At 37.4% G+C, this 20546-nt stretch overlaps 1 protein-coding gene across 5 annotated transcripts in view; it reads right to left on the reverse strand.

The window, feature by feature from the left end:
- Epha6 (EPH receptor A6) overlaps nt 1–20546 on the reverse strand; it is a 922972-nt gene that overhangs the window by 182167 nt on the left and 720259 nt on the right. For all 5 annotated transcript variants that reach the window (XM_031364192.1, XM_031364193.1, XM_031364195.1 and 2 more), the window contains one exon: nt 2897–3022. In XM_031364192.1, the coding sequence (XP_031220052.1) occupies nt 2897–3022 (126 nt within the window). The remainder of the gene's footprint in view (nt 1–2896; nt 3023–20546) is intronic.

Genomic DNA, 20546 nt, shown 5'->3' on the forward strand with positions numbered 1-20546 from the left:
ACAAAACATGCTTGCGTATCTCATTTAAATTTGATTAACAGGAACCAAATGAACATCTGCACTAGGAACAGATTTGCTAATACATCAATGACACAGGAAATATCTCGAGGGACTGCCAAGTTCTGGGGCATATAATCAATTAGCAGACACCCAGTGAGCATCGTCCTTCAGCTGGTTCTAAGAGTGTCCTGATAGCGATGGGGAGGGAACAGGCTTCCTGTCCTTGGATTAACATCCTAATTCTGAAGGACCATCCCTGCAGCATTGCACAACAAAGGGATACTTCTTGGTGTTAAATGTAGGAAACAAGAACTTCATGGGATGACTGCAATACGTCTCAAGACAACATTACAAAGGAAATTCTTGGGAAATTAGCTAGAGTTGAATGAGAGAAAATTACAAATTACCTTTGAAAATATGGCTGCCCTTGCTGTTAGGGGAGAAAATGTACAGGGATCACTGAGGAGAGGGTTTTAAGTCCGGAAGATGGAGCTGAATTAATTCCAGATAGGAGGAACAGGAACAAGTTGAGATCCATAAATGTTTTATGCAGTAATTTTGTTTCACCTGATTTGTATGTAAGTCATGAAAACTGAATGGAGCTTTTTTCTCCTATGAAAGCTAGAGGCAAATTTGGCTGAAAGCCTAGAAGAGTAGAGTGTTAGGGACGCTCTCTCAGATCCTTCTCTGGAAGGGAGTTTTTTTGTGTTTGTGTCCTGGAAATATCATCTTCCTTCTGTCATTCCCAGTGGCTAAATGACAAGGGCTATTTCAATTTTTTGCCAGTATTGCTGAATAATTCAAATCATTGTTAAACTTCATAATATCATCTCTGCCAGATATATCTAAATTCAATGTACCACAAGTGCCTGTTGCCCACAGAGACCAAAGAGAGGGTCAGGTCTTCTGGATTAATATTAAGGATTAAACTACTAAAGTACAAACTGGGAGTATCTACTCAATCTAACCAGTGAGATATTAATTATACAAAGTGGAGCTATATTTAAAAAAATTATAGTGTAAATTAATTTTCCTGAAAGAAATCACACATACACTGAATATTTTACAGAGCTGGTTGACTCATTGCAACATTAGGGAAATTGGAATGTTGAAGGCCTAAACCAAATACCTTGTGCTATCTTACCCAGCAATTCTTTATTGTCCACACTCTGTGTGACCTAATATTCTTGCACTTCAATAAATCCTCTGGGATGTAAAACAGACCTTCTACCAACCTAGAAGCTAAGAACACTGTCAGATAACATGTGAGGTTTGTAGTAGTCCCTCCACTTTGGTGTAATAGCCTGTCTATGCTGTGATGCCTTTCAAAAGTGTCCTTATTTATAGCTTTCTTTGTTTCATTACTATAAAAGTTCATAAAGGGCTAGAGAGTTTCAAAGTACTTGCTGCTTTTGCAGAGGACCTGGGTTCAATTCTCAGCATCCATAAGGCACTCACAACACTCTGTAACTCCAGTTCCAGAACACCTGATATTCTTTTTGGTCTCTGGGGGTAGCAGGCACTTGTGGTGCAATGACATATATGCAGAGAGAACACTCATACACACAAAATAAAAAGAAATAAATTTTTAGAAAACCCGTCACTAAATGACTGTTTTGCTGGAACACGGGATTCGGGCATCCTAAGTATGTGGTACTGGGTCAAGGTCACCCAGCATTGTTTCCATATTAAACTATTTCTCTTTGAGGTGGGGTCTGTGATTCGTTCACATCAGCAGTAATTAGTTTAAGAGCTTAGTTGATGTAGATTTCCCTTTTCTCTTTGGCAACAACAGTAAAAATTCTCCATACCATTCTAACCGATCTGTGTCTCAGGAAATAAACAGGGCAGAACATCATCAGAACTAAAATTCCTAATCTTAGCTTACATCATTTTGGTTTCTACTTTTATCAATAGTACTGCGAGCCATAAATTCTCCAGCCAGAGCATTAAAGGACAATACTAAAGTAAAGGTTATGAAAGCATATTTACTGTTAGTTGATTTTTATATATGAAGGCTAACTAAAAGGCAAGAAGGAAATAGCAGAATAATTTCAAGAGTAGTTGGCATGATGTTAAGAAAAGGCAAATGAATGCACATCTTGGGACTTTTGAAAAATTAGAATTTCCAGTCTTGCCAAGTATTCCATTACCCTGTTAACTGGTCCAGCTCTCCTGGATACATTAGCATAATTTATATAATACTATTACTTATGATAAACATGCAAGAATTTTAATTAAAGACATCAGGATTCAGCATTCACATAAGTGCAAAGTAGGTCTGTATCATTTGGGTAAATTGCAGGAGTGAAGCTCCAGACATCATTGAATGGCAGGAAGCAAGGATCTGTGACAAATTGTGCCATGAATAACCCATGAAAAAGGTTACTAAATTCTGAGATTGCAGTTCAGAATGTTAGATATGTTTTTCTCTTATTCCATAATTTTGATAAGACTACTATTTAAAGAGAGGACTGAATATTAATTTTCTATTTCAAAAATTTCCAATTTTTTTGGTTGCTGGCTTTTCTCCTAAAGGAGAAATGGAAATGGAACTTTAGTTAAGTCTCTATAGACTTGCCCAATTATACCATCTGTACACATACTTCATTTTCAATTCTCTTTTGTGATTCATTCCAAATGGCAAGGTGGCTCTGGTGATTGCTTATGTAAACCCTATGCTGAGGGGTCACTTGGAGTACCAATCTCTTTCCCTCTTTGATCCTATTTCCGTAGCCCTAAATATTACAGATAAGTGGGCTGCACTGCAAAGACCCATTTACATTTCTTCTCAATATCTTTTAGAGGTATTCATTTCTGTATTATTTTTCCATCAACAGTGAGAAGAGCTATATTGGTTAATGCAGTGAAAGAGATATGTACTTGGGGTGCCTACCTGCAGGAATCCTGGGGGGCAGAGAGCCTCCAGCAGTCACTGGATGTGGCGCTTGGATGCCATTTAAAAACCCAGCCCTTAGGAAGCTGGGGCAGAAGGCTTCCACCCCAATCGTGGGGAAGGATCCTGGGAAAAGATAAAAACTGATGTCATTCAAAGTCTCACTCATGGAAAAAATTAAAGATCATTTGCATTCAATTAAACCTCAAATCAATAATGATAATAAACTTCAGAAAAAAGTTATGAAATTAAAGGATTGGGCTATAGTTTTCCCCCCATAGATCTGTAAGATCATTCTACTATTCTTGAGACGATCTTGCTAGTTATATCACCCTGTTGCATGTTATAATAATAAAATCTTCCTCTCCCACTTCCTCTCTCCCTGTGTCCCTCTCTCCCACTCTTCCTCTCTCTCTCCCTCTCTTTTTGTTTCTCTTCCCCTCTCTCCCTCATTCCTTCCTTTCTTTCTCTCATCTTTTCTCTCTCTCTCTCTCTCTCTCTCTCTCTCTCTCTCTCTCTCTCTCTCTCTCTCGCTCTCTCCATGTCTAATGTCAAAGCAGTCTTCAGATCTTCAACTCCTTTTTCTTCTTTGTTAACTGCAACAAACTTCTTTCTCCTGGGCTGGTTCTACTCCCTGTTAACAGCTTTCCTCAGCAGATACAGCCCAAGGCTCTGGCATCTTTAACATTTTCGAGTCTCAGAGTTAACTTCAACTTCACAGCTTCTTGTTCCAATGTCTGGGATCCATGTACAAACTTTTGGGCTCCACTTTGGACTTTTAACATGGTTGAGACTGCTATAGAGTATAGGGACTTTGAAAGTTGGATTATATGTATTTTTATTATGCTCTATTTATATATGGTCCCCTAACTCATATGTTTGAACAAGTCTATGTGGGCCAGGGAGTGGAATGTGGTGGTTTGTATACACCCGGCCCAGTAGTGGCACTATTAGGAGATGTGGCCTTGTTGGAGGAAGTATGTCACTGTGGAGGGTGGGCAATGAGACCCTCATCCTAGCCACATAGGAGCCAGTCTTCTCCTGTCTGCCTATGAATGAAGATGTAGAACTCTTGGCTTCTTCAGCTTCAAGTATGCCTGGATGCTGCCATGCTTCTGCTTTGATGATAGACCGAACCTCTGAGTCTGTTAGCCACCCCAAATTAAATGTTGTCCTTTATAAGAAAAAAAAAGAACCTCTGAGTCTGTTAGCCACCCCAAATTAAATGTTATCTTTTATATGAAAAAAAAAAAGACATGTGTCACACATACCCAGGAGGAGACCAGAGAGTGTTCAGTCAAAACTTCAAAGAATAGTGAAGGACATTCATTTCTTCTTGTGACTTCATGGAGAATTCATCACTGATCATGAATAGTTTCTATTGTGTAAGTTCTCCCATAGAAAGCATTTTATATAATGCAATGCCTTCTGCATAATGTTTTCTGGAAAACTATTCACTAATGGTAGCATTTCACTGAATGCCAGGGGGATGTAATCTTTTATATGCACATAGCATTCTTATTTAAAGTCACAAAAGAAATGATGTTGCTATAATGGAAAAAAATAATGGCAAGAAATACAGATCCTATTATATACTATGACAACTAAAGTGGCATAGGTTTTATGCATATATTAAAAAGTAAAAGTTTAACTGACAATGATTTATTAAAACCAAGTAATAGCAACATTGGTTCAAGTATTTTAGATATTAGGGGAAAGAATAATGTAGTCACACAGAACAAGAAATAAAAGGATATAAATGAAATGACCATGAAAGCAACTTGAAACGAAGCTATTCAGAGCAGTGCCTTTAAGTAATTTAAATATGGTACACATTTTGAGATATTGACTTGTATTTACTATTTTTGAGAACGCCATAAAAACTACCAATTTAGAAAAGAAGCTCATTATTTTAACTCCTTAGAAAGAACTAAACCCAAATAGTATTTTATTGCTATGATTATATTGATTACTGTGTGCTGTTGTGACAGCTGTCATACCTAATAACAGCTTTCCCTCCCCTAAACTTACTGCACCTTTGACGAGGGCTTTGTTATGTTTCCTTACTGTGGTTAAAAAAGACTTTCATTCATTGTAGTGTCTGTTTCTTAAAGAAATGTCACTTTTAAAAAAGCTAATAGAATCCCATAAAAGTCCTGTGCATTGGATACACATTCAGCTGAGATCAGGCACTATATGATAATTGTATTTTTTCTTCATTCATAGGGAATCAAATTTTCAAACTTGTTATGGGTTGAATATGAAATGTCCCCCACAGGTATTTGTTTTCACTAGTTTGTTCCCTAGTAGGTGGGGTTATTAGGGAACTTTCAAGAAACTTTGGCAGGTGGCACCTAGTTGGAAGAATTACAGCACTTGGAACAGGTCTTTGGGAATATCTTACCCTTAGATCTTTGTTGCCTTTCTCTTTCTGCTCCCTACACACTAAGAGTTAAAGAATAGACAGCTTCTACTGTATGCCCCAGTAACATGACATTCTGTCTGAGCTCATAGAGCCAGGATGAAATTTGTGAGCACAAATAAATTATTCCCATCTTTAAGTTGTTTTCCTTGAGTATTTCCCAGCCACAGTAGAAGTAACTGACCCAGGTAGTTGATATAAAATGATTTTAGCAGATTCAGTTAATTGCTCCAGTTGTTCCCACTCAACTTCCATTTTTTTTTGACTTTCATTTTTAATTGTGAAACATAACAATAATTTATTCTGTATTGGAAGTCACAGTGTCTCCATATATAGCATGAGAATTGTCAATTTCTTTGAGTTTCAGTTTCAGTTACAGTAGAAGAGTAAATATTACATATTTATAGCATGAATACTTGTATTCCTGGCTTGTTAGTTTCTCAAGTCTTTCATTAGAACAGTGGCTCTCAGGTTTAGTGGTTCCAGTATACTTAGAACATCATAAATTAGGATGGGGAAGCCATTAAGGTGCTTAATAGATAGAGGGTTGGGGACTTTTGCAATATATAATGAACTACTATAAAAAAGAAAATGCTGTCTCCATATGCTAGTAGCACCCACTGAAAAATATTATGCTGTAGTAAAGTATGATTATTGTGGAAGATGGGAAGAAGAGCAATTTTAAGAGTCAGGGGACCAGGATATCTGTTGCCAGAGAATGTCTTCTATATCTGCCAGGGAAGCTACACCCAAGAAATCTCAAAAAATACAATCACCTAAATTAGACCTGCATAATGACACCGCCGATTGACATGCTCACATGGATGGGGGAAGCTCAAAGGATGCCACTCTTAGGTCAAAAGCTGTAGGTAATTAATTGTTTGTGGAAGAGGAAGACAGTATTCTCCAGGGGCAGACTTTCTAATAAGTTATGGATCCCAAGTGGTCAGCCCTAAAACACAGGCATTACCACTAAATGGAGTGTTTAGCTTGGGGTTTTACAGGACTCCTAGCACTCAGAGTGGGGGTGTCTCTGACTTCTTTTGCCTGCTCTTGGGACCCTTTACCTCCTACTAGGTTGCCTCGTTCAACCTTGATAGAGCAGCCTGTGCCTCGTCTTATGGCATCTAGTTATGCTGTTTGGTTGACATTTCTGGGAGACCTGTTTTTTTCTGAAGGAAATGGAGGAGCAGTGGACCTGGGGGTAACTGACAGGAGTGGGGAGAAATGAGAGAAGGGGAAAGTGAAGTTGGGATGTACTATATGAGAGAGGAATAAATAAAAAGAAAAAACATTTTAAAATTATTAACAACAACAAGTGAATTTAACTAAGCTTCCAAAGTCAAGGTCATCTAAAATTTAAATTGTATTGGATATACATACAATAAACAAAAATGTAGAAAAACAAAAACAAAAAAACGGAATGACTTACTCATCTCTCCTTTTGTTGATCCACTGACCTATTTGTATATTCAGAAGATATCTATTAAAGCATAAATTCTGATATTCACTTCTAATTACATAAGAAAAATATTTTTGTGACCTTATTGATTTCAGAAAATGGTTCTAATCTAAGCCAAAGTTACAATCACAAAGTTTGGTCTATTTTATAAATTCATATCCATGGAAATACTTTTGCAGTTAAAAATTGGCATGTTTTCACTAAAGTTTTACACCTAACCTCAATACACCTAACCTTCAAAATATTATAAAATTAAAATCGAGGTGATATTATTTTGCTCTTGACTTTTTAATTCTCCAAGTCACAGTAATATAACTTTTAGATGTATCTCATCTTGTTAATTTTTAATAACTCATAATCCAGGATTGGAGCAAAAAGACAGAGGTATCATTTTAGTTATTTCTTCAGTGGCTTTAAAGTAAATGTTCATCTTTCCTCAGCCTCCTTTAAATTATAGAATGACAATGACTATTACAATTTGTTTAATTTTTGAACCAATAAAGAGAATTAAAAGACACTGAAGTTGTTTAAAATACTTCTTGAAAAAATGTAATATACATTATATAAATATTATATACATTATATAAATAGACATATATAATATTTTAAAAGAAAACATTTAAGTGCCTTAGTGTTCTTAATGATAAGGTGATAAAAATTGGGTCAGACTAAGTTACCATGTTTTCTTTATGCTGAAAAAAAATCTGTTTACTTAAGTTTTTGCTCCATTTGCTGATTTGAATGATTCGTGAATTTTCCCCAGTTGGGGTTTACTTATATTTGCGCCCAGTGGGTCAAGGGAAATTAATTACCAGATCAGTACCCTGAGTAAATAATTGCTCATAGGTATACTAAGATGAATATCAAAATTTGATATGTCCAAAGCCAGTAATGATGAATACATTGTTTTTTTTTTTTAATGAAGCATATTGGAGATACCTATATGCATAGAAAGTATTCAGTAGGTATAGGGTAAATACTTTTCTCTTTCATCTTCTCCTTTTGACTCCCAGGACCCAAAGCTCCCATTCGATTCTCCACACTCCTTTCCAACCCCTTTCTGGCTTTGGCAGGCATCCCTTTCTTTGTTAGAGTGTGCTTAAGCACATCTGGCAAAAATTAGCTCTATTCAAGCCTCTGTGCCTTCTTAATCTTAAATACTGTAACAGAGACACAACATCACCATAGATACAGTGTTTATTTTTCAGCCTTTTGGTGCCAATCTCAGATGCCTGTAGCACTTTGCCAGGTGCAGTAAGTAAGTAAATCAGCTTGTGACAAAGGCTTGTAGATGAATGGAGGGTAAAAGTTCTGACTAAAAACGAATCCCAATGTTTAGAAAATGTTTTAAAAAAACAACTGGCACACAGCTCCTGGATGATTTCAGCCTATGCCTGGTGACTGGTGACTGGTGACTCTGGCTTACACATTTGTCTTCCTCACTGGGCTGTTGATTCCCTGGATAAAAGGGCGAAGGGACCGGAGAGATGTGTCAGAGGTTAAGAAAACAAAACATATTGTTCTTGCAGAGGGGCTATGTTTGGTTCTCAGCACACACATCAGACAGTTGCCAACCAACTGAGTGTCTGATCAGTGCCCTCAGGTCTCTGAGAGCTCCTGCAAACCTGTGGTGCACAGGGTTGCTTAGGTACACAGGCACACGCAAATAAAAATGAATAAATCTCCAAAGAAGGACACGGATGAGTGGGTCACACAGGTCTTGTTGTCTTCCACACAACCCATCTCCAGAGCTTGCAGAATGTAATATTTATCAAGCTGAATTAAAATCATCTCTGTACAAATAGTCCAAAGGGTAGTTTGACTTTGTAGAAACAAAAGATTTTTCTCTATGTTAGACCTTTCAGGACTATGTATGTATGCTTTAATAATGTACAGAGCCTCAGAATATGTATAATTATCAGAGTTTAATGAGGCTTGTGCTTTTCTACTTTAAATGCTCATGAATGCTCAGGACCTAGGGAGAGACTTTGGCTTTAAAATTTGTCAAGGTCTAAGAAGCCATTTGAGAAATAATGACGAGATGAATGGGTCTGGAAAGTATGTTGCTGTCATGATGCCTTCGTCAACATATTCCTACACAGCTGTTGCTTTCTGGGCTCACAGGATTTTTTTGTTTCTTTTTTTTCTTTTGTGAAAATAAAGTGATCTATTATTTGTCCTCTTAGAATAAGAAAGATGGGCCATAATACTTAAAATGCAAAGTTTTATCACTCTCGAAAACCCATCTTGACCGCCCAGTAACATTTTTTTTTAACTAATTTCACACCATGACCAGTTTTCCCTTCCTCCTCTCCTCCCAGCTCTCAACCCCACCTTCCCTCCCGCAGTTTTAATCTACATGTCCTTAAAAAAAAGTGCTTTTATACCTTAGGTGCCAAAGAGATGTTCAACAGAATTTACCAACCTGTTAGGAAGCAGACCTAGAGCTCTTTAGCTTGGTAGCCAAAGTGTTCTATGCTTTAATATTTATCAACTGTGGGTTTATCTTCCACTTTACTACCACAGGGCTTACAAATTTAGTACAGTAGATAAGAGTTAAGGAGGCAGGCTGTGCTTGTTCTCGTGTGTGGTGGTGTGAATATGCTTGGCCAAGGGAATGGCACTATTAAGAGGTGTGGCCTTGTTGGAGGAAGTGTGTCACTTCGGGGATGGGCTTTGTGACCCACCTCCTATCTGCCCATGAGAAAGTCTTTCTTGGCTGTAGTTGGATCAAGATATAGAACTCTGGGCTCCTCCAGCAGCATGTCTACCTGGACACTGCCATGCTTCCCGTCTTGATAATGGACTGAACCTCTGAACCTGTAAGCCAGCCACAATTAAATCTTGTCCTTTATAAGAGTTGCCTTGGTCCTGGTGTTGCTTCACAGCAATGGAAACTATAAGACATCGTAACCTTCAAAAGAGGTGGTGAATCAGACTGGTCACCACTACTCATCTCTGTCATATTGTTACAGACTTGACATTGTGGCTCCAGTATACAAAGCTTAAAAGAGAAAGTGGGTGTTTAGCTTTATCTCCAGATGTGGTGATAGCACCCTTGTTAGTTTAGTATTAGCTACAAACAAATATGTTGTTCATACCAATCATTTCTTATTTAAGACTACTTAGATTATTTTTATGGGAGTTGGCGAAGGGCTTTTAGGTTAGATGGCAGTGAGTTGGCATGTGTAAGGCAGAGGTGTGTGCAGGATAAACGGGATTAATCATCATGATGCTGAGCCCTGGATTGGCTTTGAAATGCTCAGGGTACACAGTCAACACAAAAACAATTATAACAAATGAGGCCATGAAGGCTTTTTGTCTTTTGCTGGGACATGTATGTGACAGGCTGGGACTGTTATGGCAGTGCCCCGACAGCAGCAAGGCCATGTCTGCTTTCCCAGCTAGCCATCATTAGCTTGAGGTCAACATATGGGAAAGTGTGTTTCCGGACACTTGCCTACTCTTTTACCGGACTCTAATGTTGAAACGGAATCTTCATAGTTCTGGGCTTTAAGCATCTCTATTACCTCTCAAATTCTTGAGGTCTAGTACAAACTCAGGGCATTTGGATTACTTCAATCCCTTCCCATTTCCCACCATCTCTACCTATTTTTTGCGTGTGTCAGTTACCCCTTCTACAAAGTGAATATCTCACCTTGGCCTGGCAATCCAGATATGATGTTAAAACACCACCTTTTCAAAGAGGGTTTTAATTTTTCCACTTGGTGTAGGTGTGAAGCTCCACATTCCCTCTGGGATAAGTGCAGATTCTGACGCTAAGGGCATCTGTTGCCACAGCTTTGTTATGGCACAGATCGCTGCACAATTTCATGCAAGCCACTTAAGCTCCCTGAGCTTCACTTTTCCTTTTGATAATATGTAGGGAATACTGTACAATGAAGACAATTATTTGGGACAGCGTTTATAAGTGACCTGGCACAGAATAGTCCCCATAAGTCCTCACTACCACCATTTTTTGTGATTTTCCTAATTTCACTTGCAAGCATTACATTTAATTTCGTTTGTAGGAGAGTTACCAGTTATTTCTTGTTCACAACATGCCTTACTTTAATTTATTTGCAGAAGCTTCTCATTTTTATATTTCACGCAGACCTTGGCACAATTTAAGGCATGAAGCATTGGACTATACAGGCAATTGTCAAAACGGGACTTACAAAACTTGCCTGTGTTCTTTATGGCATTGTTACTGGTGATTTGATATCGATTTTTAAAGGTCAAATAACAAATTCATGTAACGGGTTGGCCAAGCTAGAATATCATTAGAGTCATAAGACATATGATATGAAGCCACACTTGCAAGCTCATGTGTTGTTCCTTTATTCCCAGACTGAGAGAGGAAGAGCGAGTCACACTTTTAGGCTTACACACATCACACACACACACACACACACACACACACACACACACACACACACTGCCTGCATTTCTCTCTGCTTTTCGTATGTGTCCTCTCTCATTTGTGTGTGTAAGAGGAAGGGAGAATGTTTTGACTGTAAAACGTTCTCATGAAACAAAAGTGGGAGGCACAGCTGCAGAGATTCCAGTCTGTGGTGGGAGGGACTGAATGACCTTTCACCCCACCCCACCCCCACCCCCCAGCTCCCCAGGGGCCTCACTCTAGATGGAAGTCTGAAGTTGAACCCCTGCATGTGTTTGGCAGACAAGGAACAATAGTGTGTCGGGCTCTGCTTCGTCTAAGATCGTAATGTGAAATGGACTTGCAAAGAGTTAGATATTACATATTTTAATGCATTTTAAAAGTTTTATTGTAGCTATCCATTTGAAGGCTCGATACCACTGAGGACTATATTAATTTAACTTTCTGATCTAATCTGAGCTAACGTTCATTCCTTTAAGGGAAACGAGGAACTGGAAACAGACACAAAGAAGCCAGAGTCTTAGGATCCTCAGCCATATTTGCTGGGACTGCTGAAATTCTGTCTCCACTGCGCCCCTGTCCCCCGCCAATTCCTCCCCCCCTGCATTTTTGCTCCTTCTCGCTGTGCCAGTATGCTTGCCAGTGGGTAATCCTTGAAATCCTAGTAGGCTGAATTCAAAATGGGGCTCCAAGTACATCCTGTTTGGAAAGAATCCTGCTAGAGGAGACTCAAGGATCTTGTGAAGAGGGGAAAGCTAGCAGGTTTTGCTCCATAAGGGGGAAATGTTCCTGTTGACGTTCTCTTCAAAGCTAATGGCAACACACTTTCTGACTATATCACTAGATCCTGATTCACGGATCAATCGTGCTTGGCATCACTTTGCAAACGCTGGTTTGGATTTGAATCTGTATAGTTTGCTGAAATGTTCGCGAGAAGATGTGAGTGGTTACAGGCTCTTGGACACAGTGACAGTGTGCAGAAACAGCTCTGATATATGTGGACAGGAAACCATTGGAAGATGTCTGCCTGCATTTTATTTCTGCATGGTCTCTGGGCACCCAACTACTTTCTAAGCATTACTTAACAACCTGTGACTCTATGAAAACAGCTCATTTTCAAGAACAGAACCCACAAATGTCTGTAGTGTTAATAATTAAGACTGAGTTAAAAGTAAGTAAATATTTATATTTACAAGTGAAAAAAATTTGCTTTCTAAGTATTCCATCTCAATTCACTGCTATTTAAATGGGCTCATTTTTGGATATATTATTGTGCTGAAGTTTTAAAAATTATACTTGTATACTGAAAAAAAATTGAGGAATCAAATAATTTTTATCATATTATGGTGAAGTTTTCACCATTTTTTACAGTTTCAAAGTGTAGTGTATCATAATACTTTCTTTTTCTATTTGATTACGAATAGTAAAATAATCATCTTTCTCCTTTCTCCTTGGACTTGTACGTGTGCTCTCAAACAAAATGGTTCAGTGTTGTTGTCTGGGTTGGTGGGTAAGTACTGTGTCATACAAATGACCCCAAAGCATCAATAAGGTTGGGCCAATGCAGAAATGAGGAGAAGAAACTAGTCCCTGGAAGGAAGCTGTTCACCCATGTGAGGCGAATTTAGTGTGTTGGATGAGGTAATTTACTAAATGGTACTTTAGTGCCCCAAAAGACTTCATTCACCTCAGCTGAATGAGCAGCTGGATCAAACTCAATTATGGAGTCTTACCATTCATACTCAAAGGCATATAGATCTCAAATTGAATGTTCCTTAATTGGGTGCACATAACTCCAGGGTAACCTGAGTACAGGACTGGAATGTTATAAATGAGTGCAGACTAATTAGAAAGATTTAGATCCGGCATGCATTCGAATTTCATCTTCACTACAGTGAATGTCGATGACTGAAGAGGTGAGGTACCGAAAAGAAGGGAGAAGCAAATGGCAATATTGTTCAAGTGTAATCACAAACTCTGAGTCTGGAGAGGTTCCCAGAGAGTATGTATTTAAGTATAAACTGAACTATAATCTAGGAAAGTGTGCTTATAGGAAATGCTGTTGTCAGGATAAATACTAATAGCTAGAAGTAAAGAAAAAAACCTGAAGAAAAGCCTATGAGTCATTGAGTTAATGACATGCATCAATGAGAGCACTTTTCATAAAAGACAAAATTGTGTGTGTGTGTGTGTGTTTGTGTGTGTGTGTGTGTGTGTGTGTGTGTGAGAGAGAGAGAGAGAGAGAGAGAGAGAGAGAGAGAGAGAGAGAGAGAGAGAGAGAGAGAGAGAGGTACTCAAAACTTTCAATAAAGGGACAGATTTTTTTAAATTAATAAAATAATAAACTCAGTCTTTTTTTGCTTTTTGCTTTTGAGACAGAGTCTCACTCTATAGCTCTGGCTGTCCTGGAACTCCTTATGTAGTCCACCCTGCCTCCATCTTACAGAGATCTATCCGCCTCTGCCTCCTGTTGGCTGATAATAAAGTGTACCACTACACCAGGCTTTAAGCAAAGTCTTAAATGCAGAAAATACTTCAGTTTTCTGAGCATTTCTTTTTCTTCAAAAGGTTTTCTTGAAAGCCGAGGGAAGCCTCTGACCTGTTGCCACACACTTCCCAGTGTTAGAGACTCAAGATGTCTCAATATTGCTCACTTTATGAAAACATGATTTTTAAGCTGTTTTTATTTGCCAGAATAAATCCAGTGTTTATTATCTAGTTTCTCTGTGTATTCGGATGAAGACATGGGATGAAGCTGTTAAGATAGGCCTAGTTCTATGACTTTGAATTCAATCTTGTGGCCAGAGAACACAATCTTCGGTTGTTCAATCTTTGGCCATCCTGACAGACACGCTTCCCTCATGATGGTAACAGGCATGTGGAGATGCTCTCTGGGGTAGTTTTTGCAGAATCTATAAAACTCACAAGGAATTATGGAAATCTATTATGTTTAGATTTAACTAATTTGCCCTTGGTCTCTTCAAGATGGAAGAGAATATTTTTCAAGGGGGAAAGTAAAAATTTTGAAGAAAATAGGTTGGGAGTATGTCTCCTATACAGACTCACACTGTCAAGGGTCTAAGAGTCTTACAGATAAAAAGTGATCCACAGGTTCATGCACTCCCCAGAAATTTTCCAATGATATTATTCACAGAAGTGGGAAAAATCCTGAGTTTTATTTGGAAGTACAAAAGACTCAGAATAGTTAAAATAAAAGTGAGTAAAAACAACAATGACAGTAGTGTCATAATATCCAATTTCAAGTTATACTTTAGATCAGTAGTACTAAGTGCAGCATGATACTGGCATAAAGATGTGTAGAAGAGAATAGATGACCTGGAATTAAACCACGTGACTACAGCTACTAAGATCTCAACAGAGTATTCAAACTCATACACTGAAAAAAAATGGTACAGAGAATGCTGGATATCCACATGTAGAAAAATGAAATTAGATCCATATCTTTTATCTTACACAAAAGTCAACTCAAAATGGACCAAATACTTTAATGTAAGACTGAAGTTCTGGAACCAGTAGCAGAAAGCTGATGAGAAAGAGGCATACGCAAGGTCTTTCTAAAAACCTCTAAAAACAGTTACGTAAATAATTTCAAGAATTGACAACAAACAGAATTGGATGAAATTTAAAAGATTCTGCACAGCCATGGAAACAAGAACACAGTAAAATGATATCCTAAGATATAGAAAATAAAATACTATTAATATATAAAGAACTAAAAACTTTAAACACAGAAAAGGAAATAATCCAATTAATAAATGGGCAAAAATGAACATATACTTTACCAAAAATTAATGACAGATGGCTAATAAATACACAAAAATATGTATAACATCTTTGATCACCAGGGAAAATCAAATCAAAGTTACATTGAAATTCCATGTCACTCTGTCAAAAGAATTATAATTAAAACAATAACAACAAAGGTTGATATAGATGGTGAAAAATCCTTGTACTAGTAGGTATGATTATTAACTGGTGCAGCCAGTAGGAGGTTCATCAAAATTAATAATAGAACTACCATAAAACCTAGCTATAACACTCCCAGGAATCTATCACAAGGAATATAAGCTGGCATACTACAAAGCCTGTATATTGATGACAGCATTATTCACAATAGCCAAGTTACAAGTCCACAAAAGGATATACAAAGAAATGGAGTAAGCAAAACCTAAGCACTGTTTGTTTAGTCATAAAGGAGAGGGAAGTTATGTACTTTGTAGGAAAGTGGGTAGAATCTGAGTTCATCATAATAAATAACTCAAACTCAGAAAAACAAGTACGGCATGTTTTCTATCATATGTGGATCCTAGGTTATATAAGTAGGAAGAAAGCAGAGGATCTATGTAAATAAAATGGTAATCCATGTGAACAGTGTGAAACTCATTTGGGAAGGAGACTGACTGGAGCAGTGGACAGGAATGAGTAATGGAAGCCCATAGGATCAAAGTTCGTGATGTACTAGAGAAGTATGCCATTCTACAACCAACCATGAACAGTGCAGTGAATGTATACTAATGAAAATAAAATAAATAGAGTGATGTTAATCCTAAAAGAAAAAAAAATACAAAAATTGTGTGCTGAAAGTAAGACTATCAGTTTGACTAAGGGAGGAAGGAGCTTTGACACACGGATAGACTTACTTGTCTATCCGTGTCTCTTACTATCACCTTGTCTCTTACTATCTAATATTTTAAAAGTTTACTTAATTTTTCTGAGTTTAGTTTTCTTATTTGAGAAACCAACAATGATAATAATTAGCTCTGTAGATACATATGTAAAATACATAACATAGTATCTAGTATATAGCAGGCATACAACCATGGGTAAGCAAGAAGAAAAATCACATGGAAGTTAGTCTTAAGTTAGGCTACAAGGGAGAAAATTGAAATCACAGTATACCACACTTAAACAATATTTTGGGGCTTAAAATCTAGGAACCAGAAAGCTATGTGGAGTAGCACTTACTATTCCCACACTACCACCTGGCTAAAATATGTAACCAACAGTGCTGAACAATGCAATAAGCACGTCAAGATACCATCAGCAAGTAGGAAAGAAGTAACTTTTAGACTAGTGTTTCTGGCGATGTGGGCATTAATTTGAACTATAAGGATATTTGGTGCAAGAAAACCTATACTTTAGAAAAATTGTCAAGCAAAAAGCCTAGCTCACATAGACACATAAAACACCATTGGAGGAAAAGGATATCTAATTGGTGCATAATAACCATATTTTTACAAGCACAAAGTGGCAGTCTAGGGAGTTGAAAAGCTGCCGCTATTACGGTGGCTCTATGTCCAGAATCCCTTTGCAAGCAAGTGTCATTAACCTACATTTCACATTGACCTTGATGTTTATGAGTTCTGTAGCTAACAATTAAGTCTTTGCAGGTCTTTAATGTTCAATCTCGATTAAAAGCTATTTAGCAGTAAGTTCCTGGTGAATTCAAAGTAAGAAAAAAATGGATCTAACATGTGTCTTTCATGTGCTAGGAACCAGAGGGTTTTCATTAGCTAGTTTAAGGCAGATTTTTTTTTTTTTTGGCCTTTGGGAAATAGGAGTTATGACATTTATGTAATCTTTTTCTTCTGAAGTAATGAAATAATAATAAGAAAAGGGTATTTGATATAATAAAGCAATAGCCAGGTCACAAAGAGAATGACTTGTTTAAAGAGCTTACCACTCAGCTTCAGCATCTACTAATTAGCACTAAATTTTGGGATATATCTATATCTAATCTATATCTATATCTATATCTAATCTATATCTATATCTACATCTAATCTATATATCTATATCTATATCTATATCTATATCTATATCTAATCTACATCTACATCTATATCTATATCTATCTACCTATATATCAACTTATCTATCTATCTATCTATCTATAGCACATGCATATATAAACAAACCTCTCAGAGACTTTTTTTAAAAGGCGCACTTTTCTCTTGAACCTTCTTTGGTTAACGCCTATAATCGAATTTTCACCATTTCATCTCTTGCTCTTATTATTCTTAATTTCAACTATTCCAGGAGTCGGCTAATTGGTCTCTCTGGTTCATTCCTTCTCAGTTAGGTCTGAGTTTCTGGGTTTGTAATAGCCCTGCAGAAATATTTTGCAAGAAGTCAGATTGCTTCCCTTAATGAGTACTCCCTTCAGTGACATGAATGATATATGTGAGTATGTATGTGTGTGAGTATGTGTGTATGTATGTGCCTATATAACTCTGTTAGTTAGTGTGAGTGCATATGTCTGTGTATGTGTTTCTGTGTATGTATATGTTTGTATATGTGTTTGTTAGTGTGTGTGTGTGTGTGTGTGTGTGTGTGTGTGTGTGATTATACAATTCTATTCATCCCTGCTCTCACCTCTGAATTTAGACTTCTAGCTTCAAACTTGTTTCTCCAGATGGCAGAACTGTTATTTTAAAAATTTTCAAAACTTTCTATTGCATTTGGAAATAAAACCTCATAGTTTAGAATTCAAGATTTCCACGAACACGTTTCAATTAATTCTTAAGATTTAAATTCTGAATCTTTCCTATCTAAGCCTCATACTGAGGGAGACGTGGATCTATCTACTGCTTTTTTTTTTTTTTTCTATCAGTGGCTTTTCTGCTTTCTTCTATCATGGTCAAATCCCATGAAGGCAGGGAGCTTTCTTCTCATTTCATATTCATGCCTTATCTTCCATAATTTTGTTAGCCACCCAATTCTTAAATTTTTAACACTTGTTTCATGTCACATACATTTTGTACTACTTAACACTAACTAATTTAGATAAATTATAGCATCTCTGATGATCATTAGGTGGGGTAAAAGTAAAAATAATGGTAGGGCAATACAATTAAAAATAAAATTATTGGTGCAATCTGGAAACAGGGCCAATAGATTTTGTTTGGTACTTCTTTTGTTTTTCATGAAATATTCAACAGATTTTTGAACTAATAAAAACCATGGGTAGGCATATTATGGTTTCATGTGCCTCTAATTCTGGCATGGGATGCAGAGACAGGCAGGTATCTGTGAATTTAAGGAGAGTCTGGTCTATATACTGTCTGTATAATGACTTCATAGCCAGTCAGGGCTGCAGAGTGACACTCTCATAAAGAATAAAATAGCCATGGCTATTGATATCACTCATCTCTAATCTTGCTAGTGTAAACTGATTGTAACCAGTATCTACATACAACACTACCAGGAAAGAGACAGCTTTACTTTACAAAAAGTGTGCATATTTTCATACATATTTTGTTAACTGAGGTAAGTACTAGAAACTACAAAAATGCTGTTAATAATATAAGCTCAAAGTTTTTAAAGTATGCACATAGAAAGAACAAAGACTTCTTCTAAAAGTCTCATCTCTAATCTTTTGTCAGTGAGAGTGTTTTAAACAAAATGGAATCAGCAGTTATTACATTCAAAATTAGTCTTTATAACTACCATATCATCATAAATGTATATTTAGTTAGTTTTTCCAAAAAATCCAATGAAGAAGGAAATATTTCATCAAAATTTGTTGAAAAGTAAATAACCCAAAATTGCCCGTATCACTGGCTGAGCAAAATTAAATGCACGTTGACATTAGAGTCTGCACTTTTAATCATTTCCAAGGAATGCAAAAATCAATCTTTTACATACTTTCAAGTACTCAGGGTTATGGGGGCACTATGTAGCTCATTTAATATTTACCCCTAGTTCATATTTTCTGTTTTCATTATTCATTAGTTTAGTAGTATTTATTGAGGACTGATATGCTACATGGTGACATTCATCATGGAGAATATCCTTGCCTCCTTGAGGTAACTGGGAAGGCCAATGCAGACAGACAGACAGACACTCCCACAGTTTTAGGTGCTATGCTAAGGGCAGGAACTGTCTCCTTTAACCAACATGTTGAGCCTTTCCTGATTATTTAGGATTTGGGATTTCTCTTTTTTCCCCTATAAAATTCAACTTGGGGGAGAATACTGTTGAGTCTGTTGAAAAAGGACACTCCACCCCTCATTGTTTGAATCTGCTCACATTTAGTAGTATTGGCCTGACTTGCCTCCATTAACAATCTTATTCTTCCTTGATGTTTTTTCTTAGCAGCTTTCCATTCACTGACTCTATCTTGCTCTGTTGCTATCAATCACCTGCCCTTACAAAAGTTGCATCAAGTTTTTATCCCTTACTGAACACCCCACTTGTAGTTCTTATGGCATTCACCATGCTCTTCCTTGAATAAAGTCTCCCTTTCTAGTAAACCTTTCTTTAACAGGAGATGTCTGAGTCTAGTGCTGAGGAGACAAAAGGGAGCTCTGGAAACATTCCTGAGTTGAACCTAAAAAGGTCAGGTGTTTACCCTTTGGAAAGAAGGCATTCCTGGGAGGAGGGACTACTCTGCAGAGCTTGCTCCAGGTGGAGAGTCCTGAGAAATTGAATAGAGCTACAGCATAAGCTGTGATTAGCAAATGCCTTCCAACTGGGGAAGCAAGTGCCTGAGCAACCTGGGCTTTGAGAGCTCTGCCAAAGAACTTGGCTGCTCCCCAACAGACTGTGGGGAGCCTTGAAGATTGATAAAGCATGGCAGTGATGTTATCTGCTGTGCATTTTCTGAAGTTCATTTCTCCAGTAGTTCAAAGGGTAAATAGGGAGATAATGAAAATGGAGGTAGAGAGGAAAATATTTTAAGTTATTCTAAAAAAAACTGTACCTGGTGTTTGGATATCTTAAAAAAAATCTTTCTGGTTGTTGAAGATTTGCCCTGCCAGTGCCCAGTAAGTCCTTGAGGATGGTAATGTATGTGTTTTTGAGGGTGACAGAACCTTTCTGCTCAGTTGCCTAGTTTAGTAACTTATGACAAGAATTGGATAGAGACTTATGAAAAGAATTAGATAGATATCTACTGAGACTGGTTATTCTTTGAGCACTTGGTACATTGAATAGCCTGCACACTCTATCTGTGCCTCCTAGGATCAGCTGGGTGACTGCATTGCTCATCTGATAAGGTGAGTAGTCATGATTCCTGCCATCTTGTCCGACTTCTTTGGTTTATTTTAGTACTTTGTAGATTATTAATCAAGTCACTGTCTTTATTTTCTGGGTATGTCACAAGCTTAAAAATTCTAGGTGGTCTCTTTCTTGCTCCCTACTTCCTGACTCTTTCTTGTGTTACTAGTAAATAGCAAAGAGCCATACAAGAACTCTTATCACACCTCAGAAGACAGTGTTTCTTTGCCTTACCATTCCTAGGCTGGGAATTTGACAGCCAAAGGTCATTCCCAGTACTCAGATCTCAATGAACTTACATTGGCTTACCTCTCCTCTTGAAACCTGAATAAAGGTCATTGCC

This window comes from Mastomys coucha, unplaced genomic scaffold, assembly GCF_008632895.1.
Source record: "Mastomys coucha isolate ucsf_1 unplaced genomic scaffold, UCSF_Mcou_1 pScaffold12, whole genome shotgun sequence".
Classification (NCBI taxonomy): Eukaryota; Metazoa; Chordata; class Mammalia; order Rodentia; family Muridae; genus Mastomys; species Mastomys coucha.